At 40.5% G+C, this 21699-nt stretch overlaps 1 protein-coding gene across 6 annotated transcripts in view; it reads right to left on the reverse strand.

Moving 5' to 3' along the window:
- Positions 1-21699, reverse strand: part of tln2b (talin 2b) — a 95788-nt gene that overhangs the window by 10850 nt on the left and 63239 nt on the right. For 4 of the 6 annotated variants that reach the window (XM_034233609.1, XM_034233610.1, XM_034233612.1 and 1 more), the window contains 20 exons: positions 21520-21613; positions 20952-21041; positions 20711-20833; positions 19976-20119; positions 19607-19792; positions 19340-19480; positions 18459-18640; positions 17603-17735; positions 17388-17489; positions 17103-17273; positions 16212-16358; positions 15012-15113; positions 14756-14875; positions 13969-14115; positions 12253-12419; positions 11702-11885; positions 10837-10962; positions 9053-9169; positions 8359-8544; positions 7908-8015 (listed from right to left, as the gene is read on the reverse strand). In XM_034233609.1, coding sequence (XP_034089500.1) covers positions 7908-8015; positions 8359-8544; positions 9053-9169; positions 10837-10962; positions 11702-11885; positions 12253-12419; positions 13969-14115; positions 14756-14875; positions 15012-15113; positions 16212-16358; positions 17103-17273; positions 17388-17489; positions 17603-17735; positions 18459-18640; positions 19340-19480; positions 19607-19792; positions 19976-20119; positions 20711-20833; positions 20952-21041; positions 21520-21613 — 2770 coding nt within the window. The remainder of the gene's footprint in view (positions 1-7907; positions 8016-8358; positions 8545-9052; positions 9170-10836; positions 10963-11701; positions 11886-12252; positions 12420-13968; positions 14116-14755; positions 14876-15011; positions 15114-16211; positions 16359-17102; positions 17274-17387; positions 17490-17602; positions 17736-18458; positions 18641-19339; positions 19481-19606; positions 19793-19975; positions 20120-20710; positions 20834-20951; positions 21042-21519; positions 21614-21699) is intronic. The other 2 variants (XM_034233615.1, XM_034233614.1) reach the window with 1 other exon arrangement.

Consider the following 21699-nt stretch of genomic DNA (forward strand, 5'->3'; position numbering starts at 1 on the left):
GTTTCCTCTGGCAGGACGCTGCTCTGCAGTGAGTACTTCAGGAGTGAGGACTTTGACAGGACGGGGCAGACTGTCCGGCTTAAAGATGGTGTTGTGCCAACAGTATTCAATTTCCCAGCTCATCTTCAAAGGGTATGTGTATCATTGGCCAACAAGAATTCAAGGTGTATAAGATTGATTGATACATATGTGATTAAATGTCACACTTTAGTTTTTCTTTCTGCAAGTTTAGGAATAAATAATGTGTTGTGTATTACAGCACATTTTAAACACTCAAAATGTCTTTAATTATGTTTATTTTAGCCGGAAGCAACAAGAAGCACAACCACTTCAAGAAGAGCGGAAGATGAACCTCAGCCTAATGTTGAGAGTATTCTGAATGTGGCCAAGACCAGAGAGATGGTCATTGATTTCAGGAGGGTGAGGACGTCTCTTCTACCCCTGTGCATTCTGGGAGAGGATGTTGTGGAGGACTACAAATACCTGGGAGTGCACTTAGACAACGGACTGAACTGGAGGATCAACACTGATGCTGTGCACAAGAAGGGGATGAGCAGACTCTATTTTCTGAGGAAGCTGAGATACTTCCACGTGTGCAGTAAGATGCTGGAGATCTTCTACCGGTCTGTTGTGGCCAGTGCACTCTTCTTTGCTCCGGTCTGCTGGGGGGGCAGCATCAGAGCCGGTGACACCAGCAGGATCAATAAACTAATTGGGAAAGCTGGGTCTGTCATCGGCATCAAGCTGGACCCCTTTGAAGCTGTGGTGGAGAGGAGGACACTGAACAGGCTGTTGTCCATCATGGATAACCCCACCCATCCTCTCCACCTGCAGCTGGACAGTCAACGGAGCTCCTTCTCCAACAGACTGCTGCAGCTCCGCAGTGCCATAACTCAACAAATCACCTCTGGCTGGAAGATAACTCTCTGCTCCATAGTTTATCTTGAATATAACCACGTTGTACATTTTACACATATATAATCTATTTAATATGTAACATTAATATTCCATATGCCTTATATTTATGTATATTATATATATAATATCCTGCCAAACTCAACATGTATATTTTCCTCTTTCTTTCTTTTCTTTATTTTTCTTGCTTATTTCTAATTCATTGTAAAATGCTTTGTCCCTTATGCTGCTGTAACTAAAAATGTTTTCCCAAATTGGGATCAATAAAGTACCATCTTATCTTGTTTTATTTGCATGTGGAATGTCACTAACAAATGAGAGCATCATATGGCTTGTCATATTAAATCCTTTATCTCGGTGGTACCCTGGAAGGTCTATGATGGTGTTACTAGGAGAGCCCAATATAATTTGAGGTGGTACTCTGTGTAAAAGGTTTGAGAACCACTGGCCATCTCACTTGCTCTATGTCACTCATACACTTGAATAAACATGTGCAAACATTGAAACTACACCCAGGGATTGGCAACCTTTACAATCAAAATAGCCATTTTTGTCCAGAGCCTCAAAACATATTTTTGCCTTATAAGGGGAAAAGCCTATTAAGATCAATTTCTTAAAAGTACGCTGAGTTGTGTTTTCTGTTGGAGAATGTAAGAAAAATCAGGCTCACAGTATTGATAAGTGAACATTGAATTGTTAAAAAAGTAACTTATTAATTTCCATATTACTATTATTTATATATTCGTATAATTGTGATAAATGAGACAGAACTGGCCTGTCTGTGAGCTCATTTTATGTTGGTTTGGTTCTTCTGATAAAGGTGTGAATATCTAAATAATATACCACCATATGCTATTGTCATTAGTTGTGTCCCTATTCTTCAAGCTAAGGCATTGCTAAATTAACAACTCTTGGCTTACAGAGTGGTAACATGAGACCGATTTTTATATATAAAATATAAATATATTTTTATTTTATAATTTATTTTAAATATTAACAATATAATAAAGATAAATGGAAATATATACACCGGCAAATATTTAATATAAATACCTTGTGTGTGTATAGCTATTGCTTTATCTGCTTAATGTTATTTTCATAAGAAAGTCCATGACTATAAGTATACAGTATCATAACTACATCTTTGATGTTTATAAAAAACCAAACCGTTTGAAAATTGGTTGAAAATTGAGCAAGCTATGGTTATTTAAATAGTAAACCATAATGTTATGAATGAGAGAACTGCCTGTAGCAAGATGGCGGCCAAGTGGCAACGTCGGTCTCCATTGGCCAGCAGCGCGGGTGAGTCATCTAGTGTTTATATATATCTATGGTCCCATAGACCTTCATAGACCACGTGATCAACAACAATGGCCGACCTTCGTGTTATTCTCGGTGGAAAAGGCCTATTTTAAGGTTAATTTGGCCATTAAAATGCGTTTTGATGTCATTTTATGCGATTAATATGAGTTGTTATTTCTGATTATGTGTGCAGTAGATGTACATGATGTTTAGTTTGCTAGTTATGACGAAGATTACTTCATGAATGTGTACAGCATTCCGCCATCTCACCAGTCATAGCTCACATAATTAACCTCTCCATAAAACAGGGAAAAGTACCCAAAGACTTCAAAATTGCAAGAGTAACCCCCCTGCACAAAAAGGGCAGCAAATTGGACCCAGGCAACTACAGCCCTGTTTCTATACTTACCTCCATCTCGAAAGTCATGGAAAAAATAGTATATGAACAGGTCGAAAAGTACCTCGCGGAAAATAAACTAATCTATGAATTTCAATCTGGCTTTAGAACATCCCACTCCACTGACACATGCCTTCTTTATTTGAGCGACCACATCAAACAAGAGGTGGACGAGGGCAAGTACTGCGGCATGGTGATGCTGGACCTACAAAAGGCTTTCGACACTGTCAATCACCCCATTCTGATTGACAAGCTAAAAGCAATTGGTTTTGATAAACTATCGGTGAGCTGGATGCAATCCTACCTGGAGGGGAGTGAACAGATGGTGGAGGTAAACGGTACTCTGTCCCCCCCCCCTCCCAGTGAGCTGTGGTGTTCCACAAGGAAGCATATTAGGTCCGTTACTGTTCCTAATTTATGTAAATGACATGTCATCAGCATGTGACTGCAACTTGTTCCTGTTCACGGACGACTCAGCCCTGCTGGTCTCTCACAGGAACAGGTTGCAGGTTGAAAAAACCCTCAGCTCCGAGCTCGGCAGAATCTGCACCTGGCTCGCCGATAATACATTATCATTACACCTGGGTAAAACAGAGTCCATTCTCTTCGGTTCGAAACATAATCTCAGCAAATCCGACGACTTCTCAGTTGCAGTGGGCGACATTATTGTCACAAGTAAGAAGGAAATTACATACCTAGGATCTATTCTTGAGGCAAACCTCTCCTGTGACAAAATGGCATCCAATGTAATCAAAAAAGTCAATCAAAGAACTAGATTCCTATACCGGATCTCCTCTCTGGTAAACAAAAACACCCTGAAAACTCTGGCAGGAGCACTCATTCAAGGGTACTATGACTATGCTTGCACGTCATGGTACCATAGCACCTCCAAGGCGCTAAAAGTAAAACTTCAAACATCGCAAAAATAAACTGGTCAGACTACTGCTTGACCTTTCATCTAGAACCCACCTCACCTCTGCCCACTTTGACAACCTAGGATGGCTTAGAGTAGACGACAGAGTACAGCTACTTGCAATGGGCCTGGTCTACAAGATCCACTACACCTCTATGGTACCCATGTACATGTCAAAATTCTTCCCAAAGGTCAAGGAATACCATGATCATAACACCAGAGGGAGCTCCACAAATCATGTGAAACCTAGATTTGGCACAAAAAAGGGGGAATACACGTTTCGCAATTATGCCACATCAAGGTGGAACGCTCTTCCCACAACTGTAAAGGAAAGTAAAACTATACTTACCTTCAAAACCTCTCTTAAAGAGCACCTTTGGGGGAGAGCATTGCAAAACTGGCCCCGGTAATGGTACAAATCTCAACCTGTCGTTCAATGGACAGCTTCCTCCCCCCCATCTATGTATATACTCGCATTTTAGACTCTGTTACTAACTGTATATCTGTAGACTTGGTATGTCTTAAATGTCCGGTTAGGATGTATTAGAACGAAATCTAAAATGAAAATTGTAAACAAGCAATCTGTATGTAAAAAAACCACCTGTATGTAAATTGTAAATAAGCCATCTGTATGTCAAATATGTCTTATATGTCTTAAATGACATGATGAATTTGAAATGGGGGACCCTGATGTAAACAAGACGAAAGTCTTTCTCTGGTCTGCATCCCCTTAACAATTGTATGTTTTGAGCTGTACTGTACTGTACCCAATATACAAGCTGTTAATAAACTTTTCAATCAATCAATCAATCAATACACATTCATGGTTGCTAAGGTGGTTGCTATGGACGCTGCAACAGCTCCCAGACCACGTGATCAACAACAATGGCCGACCTTCGTGTTATTCTCGGTGGAAAATGCCTATTTTAAGGTTCATTTGGCCATTAAAATGCGTTTTGATGTCATTTTATGCGAGTAATATGAGTTTTTATTTCTGATTATTTGTGCAGTACATGTACATGATGTTTAGTTTGCTAGTTATGACGAAGATTACTTCATGAATGTGTACACATTTATGGTTGCTAACGTTTTTTTGGTGGAAATGTGTTTTTCATCAGCAAAGTCACCCTCTGTACTTGGACTTATTGGGAGAATCTAAAGGCAAGAACATCCCAAATATTAATTTAGGTCTTTATTTCAGAGCCTCAGGATACTGAAATCTGTATTTTTTAAATCTTTTTTTCCTTCTAATTTGTTATTCTTTTCAAAATAACACACTGTTATTTACTCACCAATAATACACAATTATCCTTGCTTTTATTTATTGGTTTAATTCCATAATCTCGGGCTTTTTTGGCGTCCGTCAGGAACTGAATTTCAAAATAAAAATAACCGGAAACAGACGTAGAACTATAAGGGACATTTCGAGCATCATTGCGATTGTCAACATTTTTGAGTTTAGGATGGCCGAAGACACTACACTACCCATAATCCCCAGCTATCGTTTAGGACTACAGTCCCCGTGATTCATCTTCAAGGTCTGCGATTGGATGTTGGAGTGGCAGTGCGCCAAGATTACGCCGAGCGTCAAACAGCTGTTTGAAATGGAACGAAACCACGCCAGACTATCCAAAACTGGAATCGAATGCCCCCCCAGAACTACACACACTACACACTACACTATTGTGTTTCGCAAAATGTTCTATGGGACGTCTCTACTGAACGTTTTCGTTTTTCCCACAACTAGAAGTTGCCAGTATTAAACACATTGGTGTTATCAAATGTAAAACATATAATTAATAAATGGGTGAAAATCGCTGTCCATAATGCGCAGCATTAATATATAGCATGACAGCTCATTGTTACTTTGTAATTCTACTCCACTATAATTCAGAGGTTAACCTGGTATTTTTACTCCACTACACTTATTTGAGTTACTTTGCGGATTCTGATTAATGATGTGAAATATAAACAACCCTTAAATCAGACTTTAGTTACACCTGAGTAAAATTCAGGTAAGGTGATTGTCAAGTGCCAACAATCAGGAGAGATATTTGATAGTTGGTGCTTGAGAAGACTAAACATGTATCTGCAATTGACATGAATGGAAACGAGTAATAAAGTATATTCATTACTCGTTATTCTCTAATAGTTAATTAAAGACTGTATATTATGGCTATTTTGCACATCCCTTTCAAGATTTTCAAAGGTTTATTGACATAATCATATACACAACTACGGTGTAGTTATGCAATGAATGAAAAACTTGGGTCACAGGTTCCTCAACAGTGCATTACAAGACATCTATCAATATGTGTGTTCCTCCACCATTAAACTGTCATATTCTGCACATTTCTTATTCTATCTACATACATAAGAGTATAATCCATATGTATAATATCAGTTAAAATAAGTGCTTCAACATAGTTAACATTGCAGGAAAGCAATATATTAGACGTTAAGTACTTTGTCAGGCTTAATATTTATCTGTAGATAGTTCCCCCCAACGTTTTTTTCTTATTTAAAAGAATACCTTAATCTGTTATTTGATTTATATAAAGGTTCATTCGTTTTTCTGTTTTGCACCTCCTCCTATTAATATCTTTGTACAACACTAAACTGTTTTATTGTAGAGATCACTTATAGTATCTTCTTGATTTTTTATATTCTATATTTCTATCACAGACCTTCTACTTTCCCCCTATGAAAGTATGTACTCTTAATATGTTTTTAATCAAATATAACACATAAAAACAATAATTCAATAACGTGCTTTAACCACTAGGCGGTGCACACAAGGTACACACAGCCATAATAACTTGGTATTATTAGTGTAGGACACTTATGTATGTACAACATCTGAAGATGTGTAGTTTTATTCATGCTTTCACATCATTTTACAGCATATTGCTATACTATTTCAGACTCAGTATTTACATTCTTACATTCAAAATTCAATTCAATTCAAATCAGTAATATCTTTAAAAACTACAAGTCCTTTTATATCAGCTGTGCACCGTTATGGTGTAAATATAACCCATCTATGAATTAGATCAAATGTAAAAGTCAGCCGAATTAGTGTTGATACTACAAGGAGAAGTATTGTGTGAAGAGAAATTGAAGATGTTGTTTAATTGTTGATATATTTATGATCCACGTCAAGTATTCAGTTTCGGCGGCATTTCTTCAGTTTTTCCAAAGGTCTTCTCATCAGGGCTCTATAAATAAAGACCTACGGCAGATCTGTAATATGTAATGCAGCCGAACCGTGCATTACAATGCCGTTATGTGATGACTTTCAAAGAGAAAAGCAGGAGCACTCGGAATTAAGTATTATTTTATTATTTTAAAATGTTTTCCGGATTTCATATAATATAAACACCAAATCCCAGCATGCATTGCGGCTAAAACATCCAATCAGCGAGCTTAAACCATAGCTGAGGATCTTGGGTAATCGCTCGAAATGCCTACGTCTGTTTCCGGTTATTTTTATTTTGAAATTCAGTTCCTGACGGACGCCAAAAAAAGCCAGAGATTATGGAATTAAACCAATAAATAAAAGCAAGGATAATTGTGTGTTATTGGTGAGTAAATAACAGTGTGTTATTTTGAAAAGAATAACAAATTAGAAGGAAAAAAAGATTTAAAAAATACAGATTTCAGTATCCTGAGGCTCTGAGCCCCATTTATTTTCCTCACAGACGGAAACACTAAAGGTCTAAAATAAAGACCTAAATTAATATTTGGGATGTTCTTGCCTTTAGATTCTCCCAATAAGTCCAAGTACAGAGGGTGACTTTGCTGTGAAAAAACACATTTCCACCAAAAAAACGTTAGCAACCATGAATGTGTACACATTCATGAAGTAAACTTCGTCATAACTAGCAAACTAAACATCATGTACATGTACTGCACAAATAATCAGAAATAAAAACTCATATTACTCGCATAAAATGACATCAAAACGCATTTTAATGGCCAAATGAACCTTAAAATAGGCATTTTCCACCGAAAATAACACGGGGTACCATGTACGTAATATAGCGACGGGGAGGGGCCCTGACCGTCCGTCAATATGTGACGGGATGGGAGTGAGAGCGTGTTGCACACACACACACACACACACACACACACACACACACACACACACACACACCACACACCACACACACACACACACACACACACACACACACACACACACACACACACACACACACACACACACACACACACACACACACACACACACACACACACACACACACACACACCACACACACACACACACACACACACACACACACACACACACACACACACACACACACACACACACACACACACACACACACACACACACACACGTCTCATTCTCACCTGTAGGACTTGCTCCAGAAGGTTGATGTATCCGGATGTGCACTCAGAGCCGTACTGGAGCGCCTTGATCCTCAAGTCCTCGTCCACTTCTGGGTGGCAAGCCGCTTGCTGGAAGGGGGAGAAACAATGTTGTTTATAGAATAAAAAAAGGCACACTGATATGAAAATATGTGCTTAGTAAGGTGTGGAATATGCACCTAATCTAGTGCCAATCATAACAGCTATTAAAAAACTAAATACTCTTGACTAATTTGTTTGTTATATATTGATCCTTCAATGCCATAGTGCTTCTGTGTTTCTCTGTAAGTGCTCTACTGTCACTGAAGGACATCCTAAATGCTGCTCTGCTGCAAAACGTTGGAAAGTTGGAACGTCCTCTCTGGGTTCACGTGTTTCCTGGCAGCCCAGTGCCTGCTCTGGCCAGGTGGGGAGGGGGGGGGGGGATTAGCACCTTGCAGGTAGACAGCATATCGGAGATGGCTTTGCGGCTCAGGTTGGCCGTGGCGATCACGTCCTCCTGCTGAGCCGAGTTGCCTGCAGCCACTGCCTTGGCCGTTGCTATGGTGATGCCCTTTGTCATGCGGATAAACTCCTCAGGTGTGGTGGACTTCTCTGGGATGTCCTTGGACTGGAACACCTGGCATGATGAAGACCCGGAGGACACAGGTAATTGGATAAAGGCACGACAGGAGCTCAGATATATTAATATAGATGGGAAAATTCTACGTGAGCACATTATTATAAAGTAGGAAATCAGAGAGGCAGATAGGATGCATAAATAGGGAAATGTGTCATTAGTACTTAGGTAGACTGTGTTGAATTAGGCTGGAGCTCTTGGTAAAGCCTCCTCTCGGGCTGGGGGTCCTCCGATAAGGATTAGCACTAAATTACAAAAAACAAGCCCTTCCTTTCTCACTTTGCCTCACTGGCCTGCTAGCCAGACCCTGATAAGAGCTGTAAAACATGCAGGGGCTGAGAGGAACGGCGCTGGACAGATAATAAAGGAAAAGTAACAAAAAGCTCCCCTGTTGCGTTCAGAATAATAGACACAGATATCTCTGACCCTCTTTGAGCCAGCTTTGCAAAGAGCCTGTGTTTCATCAGTTGCATATAAAGAAGAGGTTGGGCCTGTGAGAGGCTCTTACTGTCAGCTCCTGTTTGATGCACTCAATGGTGGCCTCCAGTGCCCTCGTCCCGCGAGTCGCCTCATCCTCCACTGCCTTCACCGTTTTTAAAAGAGACGTCACGTTGGTCACCATCACCTGTCAAAGAAAGGGAGACATGATGAGGCTCATCGTCAGACCAGGAGGTGGAGCTCTTTATCCTCAGCTGTAAAACGTCACATTACAAGATAGTTTTTTCCCTTCACTGATTTCATTACAGTGAATAATGGTTACATGCATTGAAGGTGCTTTTCTAATGAAAATTAAAGACAACAGCTGCTGAAGAAACAGAGGCCTGAGGTCTGTATTTCAAATTAAAAGGAGGAGGATTTACTTCTTGTAATTCAGATGATTCAATGGTGACTACAATGGAAAAAAACAACTGAAATTGTATTCATGGTGACACATTCTGGCCTGTCAGTGCAGCATTCAGCAGAGTGTACATTATTAGGTTAGGAATTTGAGCAACATGATCTGCAGGAGTTTAAGAGGGTCCCATTTGGAGGTCACCATATGTTGGAGGAACAGAAACAATCTGTCAACATAGCCAGGTCCATGGGTGGCCCTTATTCCATTTAGATGAGAAAACACAAGAAACCCCATGCAACAGTTGGAGTTACAGTACATGCTGTGTTGGGATGATAGTTGTGAGAACAATAAATAAATAACTTGAGGAAGTTTGCAGAACACTAGCATATATTTGGTTCAGACGTATGTGAGGCACTGTCACTGGTTAGACACTTTGATATCTGTTTCTCTATTCAAGTGGCCACAGCTGGTCGTGTGCAAAATGTCTGGTCTCCTCTACAGCAGTTGGCAGCTGTGACTGTGCTCATGATGATTGAGAGTAAAATGACCACTCTCTACTTTCTAATGAATGTATAGTCCAGATTATCTTGTAGCACCTAGTAGTTGCTAAACATATTTTCTTCTCTTCAGTGTCCTTAAAACAAACATTACACATACTGTGTATCTGTCCATAAGCTTTATATTATCTTATATTACAATTACAATTTGTGTATTTCTTAATTTAACTACTAGCACTTCTTAACTTAAATTGTTGCTTTTTCTTTATTCAACTGCTGCTATTTCTATCACCACTAATCACATATTTTTCTTAAGGAGAAATCGTTCCCATGTGTTCCTTTTATCTAGTTTTGTTTAACCTTTAAGGTATTTATGTGGGGTATAATAATATAACATGTCTTGACCAGATTGTAAAACACTCTGAGAAAGAAGTCTTTGTTTTTTAGCTATGTAAATAATACTGACTCGACATGACAAACAATATTGTTGGGCTGACTATCCTTGAAGCATCACTTGGATCAGGTTTTGACAGTCAAGCTGATTCATAAAGGACTAACGTCTCTACAGACACAATATATGGACTCTTGTGTTTACAATTCCTTTTCAATAAAGCAAACTCACTTTCTATCTCACACACACAGATGCATGAAAACAATGTAGATATATAGTGATGGGTCCAGTGCCACATGCAGATAAGACAGAGACATGGAATGTCTTGCAAACCTTCAAGGACTATCATATAGTTCATTTGAAAAAGCCGCACTTTGTGCTACCAGATACATCAAAATAAACAAAGCAGTAATATAAAAAGAGAGCATTTCTTTATCACATATCTAGTGTATGCAGTATCCTCTCAGTGAGGAGGCATACGCTGAATATTAAAATGGAGACATTGCTGCAATCAATACACAGCTAAACCAGATATGATAGTCATTTGTTAAAGCAGATTATTCCTTTACCTTGGCAGCGCTCTTCAGCTGATACATGGACGCGTCGTCAGCTGGCTTGCCCGCGGCACACTTGGTGGCGCTGATGAGTTCGGCCAGGGCCTTGGCCACATCTCGCACCGCGTTTATCAGAACCACCTGAGGAGATAGAGCGGGAATCAATAATGGAGAGGGTACAGGTTTATCAGTAGCACCCAGGGGAGAGGATTTAACACCGCTGCACCTCATCACTGCCACCTCGTCATGATACTTCAGACTTACAGTGGTGAAGGGCAGAGATACAGGCATACACACAGAGGAGACACAATGGGTATCACATGAAACTGTAATTACAAATGAATCTAATGCTGGGTGTGGAGAAAGATAAATTAAATTCATTCTAAATGAATAATACAATATAATAGTATAGTGATAGTGTGTTACAATAGAAAGCACTGTTTAGCTTAGTGTAAAAGTAATGGTCAAACTTTCTAGGATGCCCATGACTATAATGCAATAAGAAAATCCTGGTGACCGGCGATTATGAAAGTATTAGGATAACATTTAAGTAACACTGTCTTAATAATTATAAAATGATTGTTAAAAGCATTATGAATAATATATTAGTTTTTATAACTATGATTATACAGTGCTATAAGACATTAAAAGTATGTATCAGGTGTCATAGAAATTGTCACCAAAGTAATTATTGTATCAAATTTAACTTAATTTCAGGACCATATTTACAATGAACACAATGAATCCAACACCTACAGACATTTGTTCCAGTGTTTCCAAAAACAAAAGGCATAGCTTGTGTCACCTTGAATAGTCTCAATGACGGCCAAACAAGTGATTTTTGTTAGAAAATAACAATAATGTTTTATTTGTTCCTCACCTGTGTCTCTGGGTCCTCAGAGCCCATGCTGGTGGCTCCCAGTTTGACCACTTCAGTGAGCTGGGTGATGGTCTTGGCCGAGGACTGGGCGGCCTGGGCCAGTTTCTCCTGGCTGGACGCGGCTCCAGCCACCAGCAGCTTGGTGTCCTCCACCAGCGCCTTGGCTGTCTTCAAGATGCTCTCCCTGAGGGACACATTGTGTCACAATCTGCTGCACAGTCACACTCAAGTACCGGCAACACGCAAGGAAGCTGTTGTTTTTGTAAAAGAAAGTGTGTTCAAACATTTTATTTTATAATGTTCATTCATTACGTAAAGAGCATCCGGATATTGGGCTTTATTGACAAACTGCATTTCTGCTCAGTGAGTCATCAAAAGGAAAATGGAGCTCTGAGGTTACAATGTAAATACTTAACAACTGAAATCTTAGTATAACATTTTATATTACCCCTTTTCTCAGAACACGTTAACATTTCCTTTTCAACCTCATCAACTTTTTCTATTTTTAGAGACTTTCATTTAACATCGTGTGTTGGTCAAGGTCGTTGCACCTGTGGTCAGCAAAAGACTCTTCATTCTCAGGGCTCAGTGTTCCAGCTGAGGCGAACATGATGGTGGTGTCCAGGTCAGCGATGATGCCAGAAACAGCGCAGGCTGCTGTGATGCAGGCCTGGGTGCCTTTGTTCCCTGCCTGCAGAGCTGACAGTACCAAGGACACCTGGAACATGTGAAGCAGAGCATTAGATATGCAGATAGTCCTTCAAACACGCTGTTTTCAGAGGTGTAAAAATAACCTAAGAATAACCCTAGTTTGGGTGTGCTCTGCATATTTTTGTTATGATTGATTAACAAGCAGCTTTTCTACTCTCTGGGATGTTGGCAGAGCCCTTATAAATCAGGGGAGTGAGGTTGTAAATATTTAGAGTGAAAGATATGGTCGAGCTGGATTAAAGGAGGATGCTGGGAGTAAGAAGAGGGAGCCGGGTTAAACATGCATCAAATTAGAGTCTGCTGCACAATCACATTAAGTCAATGAGCCTGAGTCTGCAAATCACACATCTCCCTTGAAGACTGCTGTCCGCCTGTCCCTCTTAAACAAATGGAGAGCTCTTCGAGGTGCATTTCAAACGTACGCTTCACGTATCAGCAAACGTAGGACCACATTTGGTATCAGCCCTTAATCAATTCATTGCCTCAGAGCGGAGAGAAATTGTGAGAGCAGCACAGCTAGCTGCAGCCGGGTCGCAGCAGGGGGACATTAGTATTATCATTAACAGCACAGTGAGGGGCTGATCAGGAGAGCAGGCTCACATGACCTGCATGGTACAAAATAAAGTAAAAAAACTGTTATTCCCACCTAGAATAACATACAATATAGTCCTCTGACTCTATACTAGAACAATATTGGGCTAAAGCTACACTTTAAAGTTCTCCTATCATAATATTTATAGGCATATATTATAGGTCTCAGATATATAAAAAACATGTATATGCAGTTTTTTGCTCAAAATACCAAACAGATCACCCATTCTAGCCACCCTCTATTTCAGCCCTGTTAGAGAAGTGCTGATTCTGGGTCCGTAGCTTTAAACAAAAAAAAGGAGGGGGGAGCTAATGCCTGCTCATGCAGGAGAATTCTACCCAATTACTCAGCTAAATGCTGCCGTGATGAAACACCATATTATTTTCAAAACCACATCAAGGATTATTTCTGAAACAGTATGGAGCTCAAAGGCTTTTTCTCTTTTTACCACAAGGTGAGTACCTTTTTATTTCCTGCTTTTTTTAGACATACTCTCTCCAGTACAGCGTTAGCTCTGAGTGTTAGCGGTGCTTGCTAATGGAAACAAAGACCATATTACTTCCAAAACACGTTGTGCATTGTTTCTGATAGCGATGTATCTGATAGGGCCGTGGGCGTAAAGCCAGCCCATATTTCCGATATTACGTCATATCGGATGCAAATCTGGATCAGCTCCTGTTTTTGGACACTTTGTGAGTTCCCTTACACACCGGGGACACATATTTATGGATAAAAGACATACAAAAGTGCATTTTGCATGATAGGAGACCTTTAATAATAATGAATAATAATCATAATACAAAGCATACCTGTAACAGTATAGTAAATAGTTATTCACGCCTGAACTGCAGCAACTTCTTGCAGCTACACAACATTAAATGATCTTAATCACTTTATTTAAATAAGTACAGATGCATAAAATACAGTTAAAGATGTTGTACCAGTTCCAGTCTCCCTGGCTTACCTTCTCGGTGACGGCACGGGCACACTCGATGAGCTCCCTCTTGGAGAAGCTATCCGTGGGGCTGAGCTGCAGGGCTCCAGCCTTCTGCACCATGTAGATACAGCCGTGGCCCAGCTCCTGCACTCGTGTCTTTATCTGGAACCCAACCTGAAAGCAGAACCAGACATCGACTTACGCCGCATCCATCTTCTAATTTGTGTCACAGTACGAAACAATTGCACTCATGTCTTTAACTGGCATGTCTCTTATCCAGCAGTTGGAGGAAAATGAATTGAAGCACCCTCACAGAGGGAATGGTGGCCCTACACCTTTAATTTACAGACTGAGATTCACGGGTGGGTGGTACTTCATTATGAGCATCACTATAGGCTTTTAGACTTGTACTTAGAGGCACAATGTCGCTATGGTAACCAGCAGGGTTTCTAGCAGCCTGTTATGTACAAGATATTGATAAGAGCTTTGCGCTTATTAGTGCAATGTTTCCACACAATGCTGTCCTCTGGACTACACAGAGAAGCTTTAAGAAAAGTCTGTCTGGACGCTGGAGGGTTTTATTTCTGTTTGATCTCACACAGTCGGGAGCAGCCTCGAGGAAGGGGCGTCACAGCTCACATCTGCTCTGATCACTGAGTGAGTGAATACATCCCAAAGCGTTTCTGGTGTAAAATACAGCCCTTAGCCGATATTTCAGTCTGACGTTTCAGGGGCACAATTGCAAGAGAGATATACTGCGGATATTGTCAATCTTTTATATCATCATTTTATTTTTCCCCATATGGCTTCTCACCTCGTTGGGCTCTGCGGTGGCTGCAGCGAGGCGTCCTTGGTGTGCGAGCTGTCCGTAGTCCACTGTCACCTGAGAGGCAAGGCCACCGAGCTCTTCAGGGCAGGTTATTGACTTGGTCATCTGGCGACAGAGAGAACATACATTATCAGCAGAGGCAGATTGATGTTTCTCCAGCCCTACTGACAAATATTGTCATGGAAGATTGGAAATGTAATGGAAAACACAGAGTCAGGCATTAATATCTTAGTGCACTCACCATTTCCTGCGCAGTGATAGCGATGGCCTTGGAGTACTTCACCATGGTGGTCTGGTAGTCCACAAACGAACCCTCAGGCTCGGGGGGTGTTCCTTCATCCAGCTGGGAAGATGAACCTTTTAGTTATCATCTCTCGCAAAGCTATCCTCGGTGTTTACTACAATTTACTTTATGTGAGATTTTTTTTATCGTTTGGTATCACTTTTAATATAAAGCATACTAAACAAAGGTTTTGAGGTTTTATTTGCTTATTCCATTAATGGTTAATAATTATTCCACCATTTCTTTAAGGCCTGGTCTAATAGCTTAGTTACAGATTCTGCTTTAAACTTTGTTCCTAAATGTCATGCTTTATTGATAAGTATTATTATGATGTTCAAATCTGAGGATCTTTTGGTTTTTAACAGTTGTGTCAGCGCGCAATCAAGTGAAGGATACAATTGTTTCCAATGCAGCTTGTGTTGTTTTTTCCCCTGAAGTTATTACTCATCAAGTTGGATGTTGCTGAAAGAATTTTTTTTTAAATTACAAAAATCGTCTCCAGCTGTGAAAGCTAATAATTCAATTATAAATAGTCCTCTTCTGTAGGGGAAGTATGAGGCAGCTTCAAAGATAAATCAGATATCAGTTAGGAATACCAACACACTATTGGCAGCCCAGGATCTATTTACAGTTCAAGGTAATTCATATATAATTTATTAACAATAAAAAAGCTATAATTGAGGAAAAATAAAAAAATGTATGTATACATTATTGTAAAATAGGGCCACTTTATAAATTCTCATTGGGTTTTAATGACTGTTGCTCTCCCTTAAGCTGAGGGTAAAATGAAATTAAAAACACAAGGATCTTTGCCAAGAGGATGAGCAGATCATCACCAATTATTAACTGTGATGACTACAGTGACATGTCCAGCAGGACGAGTGACAGCTAACATCACCAGTGGGCTGTGGGTTTAAAACTTGTCATCCGACTAGACTAATGACTCTCATTAGTCTAGTGGATGACAAGTTTTAAACCCACGACAAGGACACGGTCGCTGCACACTCACTGTGGATTTTTTCTCTTACAGGCAAAGCTCCTTTTGCCTTAAGGTTGGGAATAAGTGTCAACCTGAAATCCATTTAAAACCACCTGAGCAGACTGGTAACACACTGATGCATTCTTTAACAAAACACACACAAACACACCCTTACTCACCCTGCCCATGGACTCAGCGATGGCCTCCACCATGCCCCCGACCATGCCTCCTTCACTGGCCACCTCATTCAAAGTAACCATGATGTCGTCCACCGCCTCCTTCATCAGCTGGGATGCTTCAGAGATGGCATCGTGGGTGTGGGACGCCTGGGGACACAGCCAGCAGATTAACGTTTCTGTGCCAATATCTTGGTCTAACCAGAATGAAATTCATCAGCATGTCCCTACAGCTGGTGAGTACGCAGTGTCACACTGAAGGACACTTCACCAGGCTGGATTATTGCTGCTGTAAGGACTTGTACTATTTTTGAAATATTAAAACTCAAAATGAAACAAAAGAAACATTGTTATTTATTTTTGTTTTATCTCCAGTGAACATAATATGAGACTTATTAAACATAACAAATATGACATGTAGCACTATCCCAGAGAGCACAAATTCCCTACAGTTCTCACTTACACTGAATAATGTAGGCAAGGTTAGACAGACAACAGAGGTTTATCACAAGGATCTTGTATTTTTTCTTTACAGTACTTATGGTGGCTGAGCTTGAGGAACAACAGAAACACCAGGGGTTACAAGTTGTGTAATAAACAGGGGATTTAAAAACAATCACTACAATCAGTTCAAAAAGAATAGGGAATCATAAAACCTAGCAAAAGCTCCTGCTGATTTGTTCTGAGTTTGAAACGAGCAAAAAGACTAAAAGAAAACGGTATAGAGAATTTCCGAAAATTAGGCAGATGTAAGTTCTTCATGATCCCCTTTATCAAAAATAAATAAACCCTTGAAAGAACAGGAAATGTTGCTTGATATCACAGGTGACCCTTGTAATAGAGGTAATGATAGGTTAAACAGTCTGTGTCTATACTGTATGAGCAGCTTAGCACCTTTGGGTTTCCCCCTCCTTCCTTGGCAGCGTAGAGCATCTGCAGGGCAGACTCTGAGAGGGTCTTGGTCTGGTCTAAGATGGTCATCTGCTGCTGGTGGTCGTGCAGTTTAGAGGCCAGGCCCACCGCTGCCACTATGAGAGGATCAAAGTAACGGGCGAGCTGGGACACCTGGGAGAAGAAGTATTAGAGAGGAAAGGTTTCATCACAAGACAGAAGACAGAGGGAATGGGTTTTTCTTTCTAAATCCAGAGGGGATAAAGGGATATATGGTCAGACCAGCACCTTGTGTCCTAGTTGGGCAGCTTCCCCTCGAGCCGTTGTGGAGACGGGATCAATCAGATGCCCAATCTCCTGCACAGAGGATGTCAGCTGATCCTGGAGGGCCTGGTGAGTTACAACAGCAGAGAATTACGGTCTAAGTCACAGCAGAAAGACTACAGATCCCATTCAGTTCTTTCTCTCGGACAAGAAGGAGCTGATGAGGTACTTGAACTCACTTCCATGGAGATATCATCTCTGCAGGGTAAAGTCTGCCCAACTGAAGCTAGGGAAGCGTGCTCAATGTCCCGGATACACTTATTGATGTTATCAATGGAATAATCACACTCCCTCTGGCCCGGTGCCTTGTCCCTGTTATCAGAAATGTTAAGAAATACATGTGTTAATAGTGTTTTACATTGTTGTGCAATAAATATACAATACATTTAAACAGTTTGAATATTGAAAAGACTAAGAGGTATAAAAATCCCCAATTAATCTCAAATATATACTTAAATACATTTAAATGTAATAGTTTGACAATACGGAAAATATTTTCTTCCCACTTTTCTGACTGGGTTGGATGAGAAAATGTACACCATTTTTACATCTGTATGTTTTATATGGAGCTACAGCAGCTGGCCTGGAAACAGCTAACCTGTCTCTGTCCAAAGATAAAACTAAAACTGCCAATATCTTGTTTGTTGTACCTGCAGAGTGGGTTTTACAGGATTTAATGGCCAGGGGTCTCCCCATCACCATGAGCTCACTTTTAAGCACACGTTCAGACATGTGATAACCAAATGCAGTCTATTGTGGACCGTATCTATCTGTGAGTATAGCATATGCCTTGGTTTGGGGGATGATGACTCGATAGATCTAGGTGGGTAAGTACCTTTGACTAAATGTGTTGCAGATCCACTGGAATATCTCCAATGCTCAATACAGTAGCTTTAAATAATCTATTACGAGGCAGGTATGAACTAATGTGACCATTTATTGCTTATCTGAGCAGAGTAAGCCCTCTGGCTTCAGCATCATATTAAAGACAATCCTTCAGAGACTGATGTGGCAGGAGATAGGAATAATACCAACCTGATGGAGGTGATCAGACTTTTGATGGAGTCAGAGACTGTTCTGGAGTGGCCAGCCAGTATGGACCATGTTGGAGGATCTTTGGGGTTGAGCACCAGCGAGCGGGCTGTTTCTAATAGATAAGTGGAGCTATCGAGCATGGAGCGGGCTGAACGCACAATGGGCTCCTGAGATGCTGAGCCCTGTGGAAATAAAAAGATTAGTGCAGGTGAAACAACAGCCCAGGGAGCATCTCAACAGCAAAGAGCTAGCCACATGTTCATGACAGAGGTGTTAATATTCCTTGACTACCCGGGAGAGATCAAAGGCCCAATCAAAGGGAGGGATGAGATTAAAAAGGCAGCTTTACACAGATGCAGGAAGAAACACCTTCAGTCTTTATGATCCCAGTCAAAGCTTCCCTCGACAATTAGATTAACAAGCTAAAGATTAGAGCAGCTGTGCTGAAAAAAGAGTGCAGTTAAACACTGCCCTCCAACAGATTACAGCCATAAAGCTTTTAGAGGACTGTGCGAGAACTGCTTCACTCAGATTGAAAAATAAAAAGCCATCTTTATTCTAGAGTCTTTAAAACATAGAAAGAAAAGGGGACATTGGACCTTAATCCAATTCCCCCCTATGTTCGCTGTAAAAACCTTTCTGTGTTGGCACATATCAAAGTGTCTGTTTGAAGGGGATTGAGAGCAGGAGTGACCAACATATTCACGAAATCTCTCTGAAGAGTAGCTTCACTAGGATGAGTGAGAAGAGAAAGCTAATTGGATGTTTCTGAGTCCCTGGTGAAATATAACCAGTCATTTTCATTCAGCTAAATCACTAGGAACTGAGGAAAGAATCAAAAAGAAGGTTCTGAACAAACACGGATCAAATTAGATGAATACCTCATGGCTGATTTGCGCTGGGATGCTGGCAAACTCAGGGTTGTTGGAAAAAGTTGACAGGTTTTCTACAGCCTCAAGGAGAGGGGTCGTAGCAACACGGCATCTGTTTCTGTTATCTTCCGAAAAATCCCCGTCTGAGCCCTGAAACAAGACGACTGCATATAAATATTTGTCTAATTTGGTCATATTTCTGTAAGCCACTGAATTATACACACAATCACAGCTTCTCACGTGACGAAAGAATTCTGTAACAAATTTACACTCAACGTTTTGATCAGTTGGGGAGTTGACCTTGATGGTTTTGACAAGGTTGGCTGTGGTGTTGGCCACCTCTTTGGCTGACTGGACAAACTGTCGCCGAGCCACAGGGTTGGATGTCTTAGAAGAAGCCAGGCGGCAGGCATTACAGAGAGCTGAGGTGTGCTTGGCTACAATTGTTGCTGCAGACAAGATCTGACAAAGAAAAGACAAACAGCAGGAAGCAGATTCTTTATTAAATGAGGCATCCCAGTGAGGTGTGTAGAGTATTCTAAGGTTTTCAAACTTAAATTGTTATTAAATCAGTCACAAGAGATTTATGTAAAACACTACTGCTCTAAGATCAGTCCCCATTGGCCAGGGTTTGAACCTTCTTACCTGTGAGGGACTGCTGGCTGGGTCAACTAAGTTCTGACAAGCCATCTGTATGGCCTGGTGGGCTTTGGCAAACTGGATGGGGTCCACCAGCCCCTCGTGCCCTGACTGACTATTCGGATCAGACACACCTACAAGATAAGAGGCCTAGAAGGAAGAAAACACAAACAGTTATATTAATGTTTCAGTTTTCAAATTAAGAAAGTATTTTTGTTTTGTATGATCCAATTGTTGTCAAAAACAAGCTAACACCCACCACATGCAGTCCACATTCTCTGACAAATATGACCACATGATTACAGTACATGGACAGATACATTTTTAAATGATATTGTATACATTTTGCATAACAGGAGAGCTTTCTGCAGAGGAAACAAAAGATCTGTCAGAATGCCCTTTTCTACACAAGGCAACTGAATGTTGAATACCAGTTTTCAGCTTTAGGGATGGGAGCCAATGCAACCTGGCTATCTGTCATAGCCTGCTAAGCTTTAAATGCCACTTATGAATGGATTCCTTCATGTCAAGATGTTTGAATCTGTTTTCATGTATTGTTGAGAGGGCTGTAACAACCTTTAGAAAATGCTCAACAATTAGTTTTTCCTAATTGAAATGTTACCAGATGAATTCTAAGTAGATTGAAACAAACAGGAAGAGTAGTACAGAAGAGGAAACAGCTCAGATGAAAGCCAAAGCATAGTCATAATATTTAAAGTTACTATAATGCTGTGATCTCACCTGTCCTGCAGCCTCCGTCAGGCCACACAGAGCTTTGGACGCCACGCACACGCTCTCCCCAAAGGCCATCACATCCCCTGTTTTACAGTTATGTGATATACCTGCCATTGATTCTCCTAGGACCTGAGGGGTGAGGAAACGGAGAAAACATATTTTAATTACATCTTCATCTGCCTAATATATAAAATATCTCTGACAGTTGAAGTATATAGATGAGACAATTATTTTTGAAAAGCTGTACCTTTGAATTCTCCATGACGCTCTCGATGCAGTCAAAGTAGGAGAGCTCGTTGACAGGCTCATTGGGATTATCTAGCAGGCCTCTGACAGCCTACACACAGACAGAGATGATGAGAACTAAAACTAGAATGGACACACCACTAAAACACTCCTGCCTTGATAGTACACTTTAATCAGCAACTAAACTCAAAGAAAAAATAAATACTATAAATGTAAATCAAACTGATGAGAATATACTGCCTTGATAAATCATCATAGTCAATCCTTTAAAATGTGCAACCTTATGCCATTTTCAGTAACTTGAGTATAACTGCATGTAGGCTTAAGTATGCAAAAATGCTCTGGCTCAACCAGTGTCACTAATGCACTTCCTATAGTTCTGAATTAATTATCCATCCACAAGTAATGGCTTTCGGGGCGTAATCAAATGCAAAATAGATGCAAAGAAAAGGATGAAAAAAATGCACTTAGTTTCCTCGATAAAACCCATACAGGCATGAAAAGGCAACAGAAAACAGTCCTGAAGAGAAGGAGTCTGTGTGTGGTACAGTGTATGTGAGGACGGCTACCTCCAACTCCCTCAAGGCGTTGTCACACTCCCTTTGTCCTGCTGCTTGCTGGGTACAGAGCGTGATCAGCTGGTTAATACTCTCTGTCACTGCCCTGAAACACACAGACACACACACAGGCTTTTTAACTCTCACATGTGTCCTCCGCATGCACACACAGCCATGCTTTCAGCTCCCCAT

This window comes from Gymnodraco acuticeps, unplaced genomic scaffold, assembly GCF_902827175.1.
Source record: "Gymnodraco acuticeps unplaced genomic scaffold, fGymAcu1.1, whole genome shotgun sequence".
Classification (NCBI taxonomy): domain Eukaryota; kingdom Metazoa; phylum Chordata; class Actinopteri; order Perciformes; family Bathydraconidae; genus Gymnodraco; species Gymnodraco acuticeps.